The sequence below is a fragment of the Sapajus apella genome, unplaced genomic scaffold (assembly GCF_009761245.1).
Source record: "Sapajus apella isolate SASKATOON/1434 unplaced genomic scaffold, GSC_monkey_1.0 scaffold18, whole genome shotgun sequence".
Lineage (NCBI taxonomy): Eukaryota > Metazoa > Chordata > Mammalia > Primates > Cebidae > Sapajus > Sapajus apella.
Window position 1 is genome coordinate 3,073,673 of NW_022436958.1, and position 7,541 is coordinate 3,081,213.

At 35.7% G+C, this 7,541-nt stretch overlaps 1 protein-coding gene across 1 annotated transcript; it reads left to right on the forward strand.

Moving 5' to 3' along the window:
• The first annotated feature begins 4,675 nt into the window (after window positions 1–4,675).
• LOC116556968 (short transmembrane mitochondrial protein 1-like) lies at window positions 4,676–5,315 on the forward strand. The gene has a single exon (XM_032286332.1). The coding sequence runs from the start codon at window positions 4,716–4,718 to the stop codon at window positions 4,857–4,859; it is 144 nt and encodes a 47-aa protein (XP_032142223.1). The 5' UTR covers window positions 4,676–4,715; the 3' UTR covers window positions 4,860–5,315.
• The last annotated feature ends 2,226 nt before the right edge of the window (window positions 5,316–7,541 follow it).

Here is a 7,541-nt window from a genome sequence, read left to right on the forward strand (position 1 = left end):
AAAAAAAAAAAAAAAAAAAAAAAAAAAAAAAAAAAAAAAAAGTTTAGTCAGTCCAGTGCCACATTAGCTAATATCTGAATCATGGGAAAAGTATTTTAAAAATGACAGATTTGGTTCCATCCAGGGATCAAAGAACTGAAGAGGGCTGAGAATTCTTTTTCTTTAGAAGCTTCTCAGGGTATTGGATGACCCATCAAGCAAGATGAATTCTCTCTCTCTTTTATTTATTTTATTTTATTTATTTATTTTTTTAGACAGAACCTCACTCTGTCACCTAGCCTGGAGTGCAATGGTGCAAACATATCTCGCTGCAGCCTCCAACTCCTGGCCTTAAGATATTCTTCTTCTTCAGTCTCCCAAAGCACTGGGATTACAGGCTGGATACTCTTGAATTCAATTGTCTAGAAGTAAATTTCCATCAAACTTTACCCAAGAATAAAATCATGTCAATTTTTAATCTGAAAAGAACCAAGGAGATATTTTGAAAGGTATTTTTCCAGTGTACTCAAGTGAGCATTTTACTTGAATGAGACATTAAACCAAGTCCCTCTGCTTTGTCATAGTCTTGTTCAGGAAGGGGTTAAATGTTATATTCATTTGTTTGTAAACAAAACCCCTGGTTTGGATATCTCAGCTGGTAGAGCTGCATGCTGGTGGCAGTGCAAATAGCCAAACCTGTGTGCAGGCTAACACAGGAAGGGTAATCTTATGTTGCTTCTCCTGCATGTGTGCATACCCCTGCAAATGTGAGTCTCCAGCACATCAAATGTTCCTCTGAAATTTGATTTACTGACACTCTGTGTGTGAGTTCCTTTATGGCATGGGAAGATACATTCCCATGGACTTCTAATGGCAAGATTAAAAGTTATTTACCTTTGCAGACATGGTACGATATGGCGATCAATATCCAAGATCTGGCGCTGTTTTCTGTAGATAGATAGCGTTTCTTAAAATAATGAAAACTTAATCTAAATTTCATAAAAACACAAAATTTGATTTTTCTTCTGTTTTCTAATATATTGAGGGCTCTATCCAAAACCATTTCCATATGTGACATCTCTGACTTCAGCCCACACTGATTTCTCCCTATTTCAGGATGGGCTGATGGTGAGCTGCCAGTACACTGCATACCTCTAGGGGGTGCTGTTCACAACATAAATTTTGTATATGATACCTGCATATTTATGATATATACATGCCCACTACAGTTATCAGTAAGATGTTCTGTGGAACCGGTAATATTTTCTAATGTGCACAAAGACAGAATATGGACTAGCGGTGGGGCTGCCTTATTCTGACTTTTTATAGTACTTACACTGTGGGTAATAGGATGCTACAATACATTGTTTATTTAAAATCACTACATCTGTATGTTTCTTTCACATTGTATGCACGTGTAAGTTTCTCATAGCAGAAGCCTACATTACACATCTTGCTTTCTTGTGGCAAAAATAAAAGGTGAAGCTGTAGTATGTTAAACTGAGTCGTAGGTGCACAGAACCTTAATGACAGCAGAAGTATTTGCAGTGCTCAAGCATCTGCTTGAGAACATTTTAACCGGCACCAACCAACATGAGGAATTGTTAGGATATTTTCATTTTATTATTTTGCCTTCTGCTTACAGAACAATTTTATATTGTTTAATATTAAGGAATTTAATATTAAGGAACATATTTCTTACATTTGGGACAGTTTATAATCTGATATGTCACTTAGGGATTACTTTTAGCTCTATATAGCAGAAATCCCATTGCAGTAGTTTAATAAAATAGGAGTTCATTTTTCTTATGTCCTCTGGTCTGGGAGGCAGCAGTTAATGGCTGCCCAGCTGTTTAGGGAATGAGGCTCCTTTTCTTTTTCTGCTCTGTCATCTTGAGCATGTGGATTTTGCTCCCATGGTTGCAATATGGCAGCTGCAGCACTGGGTGTGAAACAGCAATTCATACAGTGAAATGAGAAAAAAACAAGAACGAAATGAGCTGGCCGTTTCTAAAAACGTGGTCCTGCAATTCCCTCTCAAAATCTTTTATTGAAGTTTCATTGGCCAGAACTGTGTTATATGGTCAACCCTCCCCTGAGAGATTTTTGAAAAGTGAATATTTTTGATTAGACCTATTGGAATTCTGTTGCAAAGAAAGAAAGAGAAAATGGATACTGAAGAGGCATTGTCTTCCATTCCTAATATTGTCGTTTTTAGTGTATTTTTATGATGTCATTTGGGCTTATCTTCCCAACCGCATGTCAATGGTTGGACTAGAGACCTGTTCACAGGAAATCTGCATTACTGGGAGGTGACTGAGCTGGGACAAAAAAGCGAGCCTAACCATGGAATGGTTTTGGAAGTTATAGCGTAGGTGCAGAGACTCCTTTGCAGGTCAGTTCAGAGAACTGTCAGAAAACATCACGTGTCTATCTATCACGTACCTTCAACTGCTCACTTTGTTGATGGGATGATCCAGATCTTATGGCAGTTTCCCATGTTCCACTTGCTTTTCAGCTTCAGCTAAGGAGGTGATGTGATTTGTAGCTAATGTAGCCTAGCTATTGGAAGTCGAGACAGCATGAGCCTGGCTCCCCTGCTTACGAAACATGTAAAAGCTTCTTTTAGTATACATATATATTAATCATTTTATTTTTACCTTGGCAAATAATACTTGCCTTAATTTTTAAATTTTATTTTTAACTTTCTGTTATGGAAAATTTTAAATACAAAAGGGAAGAGAAAGAATATAATAATACTCTGTGCATATTGCTCAGCATCAACAATTACGAACTGATGTCTGATTTTCTTTCTTGTTTAGCAATGTCCATTGTTTCCCAAGATTATTTTGAAGCAAGTTGTATTATTTTTAATAAATATTTCTCTAAAATACAAGACTCCGTTTTTTGTTTTGTTTTGTTTTGTTTTTTTGAGATGAAATTTCACTGTGTGGCCCTGGCTGCAGTGCAGGTGGTGCAATCTTGGCTCACTGCAACCTCCGCTTCTCTACTTCCCAGGTTCAAGCCATTCTCCTGCCGCAGTCTCCTCAGTAGCTGGGACTACAGGGGCCTGCCACCACGCCCAGCTAATTTTTGTATTTTTAGTAGAGTTGGGGTTTCACCATATTGGCTAGGTTGGTCTCAAACTCTTGACCTTGTGATCCGCCTGTCTCAGCCTCCCAAAGTGCTGGGATTACAGATGTGAGCCACGATGCCCAGCCGAGTATAAGGCTTTTTATTCAGCCTGTGTTTAGAGTTCTCTGTTGTCAAATTTTGTCCAGGTTCTTTGAATAAAGGAGAAATGTACATTGTAATTCATTGTTACATCTCTTATTTATTTTTAATCTACAATGTACTCTCCCTTTGTGTTTTCCTTGCAGTTTATTTGCTAAAAAATCCAAGTTTAATAGCATTTCTTGTATTCTGCATTTTGCTACCTGCATTTCTGTGCTGTCTGAGCAAGCTTCTTTGTTTTCTGTATCCTGCAACTTGATTGTCAGAGCTAAAAGTTTAATCAGATTTATGTTCACATTTATTGATTTTTGTTTTTAAGAAAATGGAATTATTTACAATGACAAATTCAATGATTATTTTTCCAACATAAAACATTCTTTGCAGATGACATCCTTATAACTCAATGTCAAAGAAAAATACTTTGAATTCCACTGTTGGCAACACATATAAAAGAAAGGAAAACAGTATGTTGAAGAGATATCTGCATTCTCAAGTTTATTACAGCACAATTTACAAAGTCAAGATATGGAGTCAACCTAAGTGTCCATTAATTAATGAATGTGTAAAGAAAATGTGGTACACATATACAATAGAATATTATTCAGCCATAAAAAGAACTAAAATCCTGTTATTTGCAACAACATAGGTGGAACTGGAGGACATTAAATGAAATAAGCAAACCACAAAGATACAAATATCACATGTTCTCATTCATATGTTGGAACTAAAAATCTTAGTTCCAACATATGAATAGAGAATTGAATGTTGATTACTAGAGGCTAGGAAGGGTAGTGGGAGCAGGGCATAAAGGTAGGGTGGTTGATGGGTACAAAGATACAGTTAGAGAGGATGAATAAGATCTAATATTTGGTAGCATAATAGGGTGACAATAGTTAAAAATAATTTATTGTATATTTTAAAATAACTAAAAGAGTGGAGTTCCAATGTTCCTAATACAAAGAAATGATAAATGTGTAAGGTAATGAACACCCCCGATTACCCTGATTTGATCATTACACATTGCATGCCTGTATCAAAACATTATATGTGTCCCATAAATATACATGACCATTATGTACCAAAAATTATAAAATGTTGCGAAACTCAAGAAAATACTTGAAGGAAAGGGCAGACATCCTAATTCTCAAGCAGTTTGAAACTTCAAGTTTGTACAGTTTAGCTTGGCTGCTGGGTTTAATTTTACCTGTCATACTCAGCAGATATTTTCTAAACAAAACAAACATTAATGTAATAAGATATTATTTTCCCATCTCTCGATTTGATTTAGGAATTCTTGACCCATTATGGCCACTAATACCAAGACCTTCTAATTTTGCTTTTATCATTTCATTATAGCTATCTATATTTTTTTCTATTAACGAATTTAGCATATACTTAGATATAATTAATTCAGACTGAATTGAAAGAAGGTTACTCTCAATACATTAAAAATCCTGGCTGCAGCCGCCCTTCGCACCCTCTTCGCCCTCCCCACCGACATCATGCTCCAGTTTCTGCTTGGGTTGACATTGGGCAATGTGGTTGGAATGTATCTGGCTCAGAACTATGACATACCAAAGCTGGCTAAAAAACTTGAAGAAATTAAAAAGGACTTGGATGCCAAGAAGAAACCCCCTAGTTCATGAGGCTGCCTCCAGCACTGCCTTCGGGATACACTGATGCTACTGCTCTTGAGGGCCTCCTTTACCACCTGAACCAAAAGCCTTTTTTTCATCTTCAGCCTCAGTGCTCCTCTTCTTTGCTAGACCCTGTGTTTTTTGCAAGCAAAATGGGGCCTCAATTTGAGAACTACCCTACATTTCCAACATACTCACCTCTTCCCGTATTCCCTTTCCAACTGCATGGGAGGTCCTAAGACTGGAATTATGGTGCTAGATTAGTAAACATGACATTTAATGAATAGTGTCTTCTTTATTGTTTGCGATTTTTACTACCTTTTGTCAAGAGAAAAACTGATGAGTTTTGTGTAGCTGGTCAGATACAAATAATAGTGACTTCACAGTTTAGCAGTTATAATGGGTACTTGCTAAACATTTGATACTAAATTATGTTGCTGCAAAGTAATTAAAATTAATATCTTAGAGCTAGTTTCTGGTGAATTATTCATTTATTTTGTACTGTTAGGCAGCTCCATAGTTGCTAATTTAACCAATAAATCAATTTGCTATTCATTAACTAAGAAACAATTCTGAGAATCCTGTCAGAAATTGGGGAATGAAAAAATCCGCAAAATAATGGTCTTTGTCCCAGTAGAGTTCAGTCTATTTAGTGTGCATGTTTTTCCTTAACGATGTGTTTGATCTGACTTTTTTCCTTCTCAAAGGATCATACTTGGGATTACAGGTATATTTGATATTATATGATGGATAAGTGAAAAGTTATTAAAGTAGATTTTATACCTTTTCACATTAAAAAAGGTATTTATATTTAAAAAATCCTGCATTAGGTATTATTGATGCATCATTTAATTTTATATAAACAAATTTTACAAATATTTCTCTGTATTAAGCATAAATAAGGGTTTTTCTCACTTGCTTAAATCAGAATCATTTGTAAGAATCCAACTATATGCAAAGTTGGCTTTAAATTGGCTTTAAAACTTTCCTTTTGGGTACTCAGTTCTTTTCATTACTGACCTATTTTTTCCCCACACAGTGAAAAGGTCAGGTTGATCATGATTTAGGTCTAAATTACCATAAATTATCAATTTATGAGTTCTCAACTCATCCAACTTACTTATGCTTAGATATCTTAAAATGACACATACTTGCAATTTTTTCCAGTTACAATTTGGGTCACTTTATGTAATAGTCTGCAAACTTTTTTTTTTTTTTAAATAGAATATTTTAAAGCTTTATATTATTTAAGGTAGATATTTGGTAAAAGTCCTCCATATAAAAAAATTAATTAAGGTAGAGCAGCTGCACTTTGAAGTAGTGGATAGAAGCCTGGAGTCTGTCCCTATAGACTCCTTTTGCCCCTTTGTAACTACCCTCATCACCTCACATGATATCTAAATTTTACTGGAGATCATTTGAAAATAATGCCTCAACATGTCCCTGAGCTCCATATTTCTCCATTATTTAGGGAGGGATGCTGTGGTGAATATAAGAAGGAATAAATAGTATAGTTGGTGATGTTGGTGATCGGGTTGGCCAATGAGACAGCAAAGTGTTTAAGGTTTTCTGGTTTTATATCAGTGCTGCTCTTCCTTCTAAATGTTTTCCTCACAGGAATAAGGGAACCTAATAGTGATACCTGGTTTTTAAATTCAGCTCTAGAGTTAATTATGAAATGTAAATTTGAGCTTGTAAATCTTCTGAGATATTTTATGTAAATTTCAAAATTAGTTGTGATTCAGAAATTCTTGTCTAATGAAATGTTTTGAATGCTCTTTAATGAATTCCTCCTGTAATACTCTAGAGAAAAACTCTATAACCTATTTGTCACTGTGCATTGTGGGTTTAAACGCCCGTCAGTAGTCTTTTGGTCATCAGGCCCAAATTAAATTAAGAACCTTTCTAATTAAGACAGAAATGCAGAGTACTTCATGTAGTCAATGAATTATAAATGAAAAAGGATAATTAAGTTTGGAGTTCATCATCTAAAAGTGAATTGGTAAACTTGGATTCCTCACAACTTGAATTTAATGTATTTTGAATTTAATGTATTTTGGATGTAGGCCTTCTTTATTTTCACAGCTACTCACCTTCCTTTTATTTCATATTTCTCACTTGTCTATGAGTTCCTCTTCTCTAATTTATCCAGAATAGCAATTTCTAATAAACTTTACCTTTAGGTCACAGGATTCCTACATAGGATTCTTTTTAGCTCCCTGTAGACAACCATATCAAATTTAAACTCTTAGTCCAACATTCTAGTCTATGTCAATTGTCCCTACATGCATATCTTCACTTCCCTTATCATGGACCTACCCTTCCATGTAGGCTGATATTCTTAGTGTTCCAGAGGTGAAAGTCAAAATGTCCAGCAATTGTGGTAGCATGGCAATTGTTAGTACTAGAACAGACACTAGTCATAGGGTTAGATCATTCCTAGAGGTTCCAAGAAGCTGGGGTGGCCCAAGCATCAGGGCAATGGCTGGATATACCAAACAGACCAGAAGTCTTTCAGTATTTTATCCACTGGTGCAGTGGGTACCAATATTAGCCAGTTCAAGGATTGTCTTAGTTTAAAAGAAGTATATCTTCCTGGGATGACCCATATACAATGACGGATGGATGTGGGGGTTTAAATGTTTAGCCTTTTGGGCATTTTAGTTCCAGACACCCCATGGGGTTGGCTAA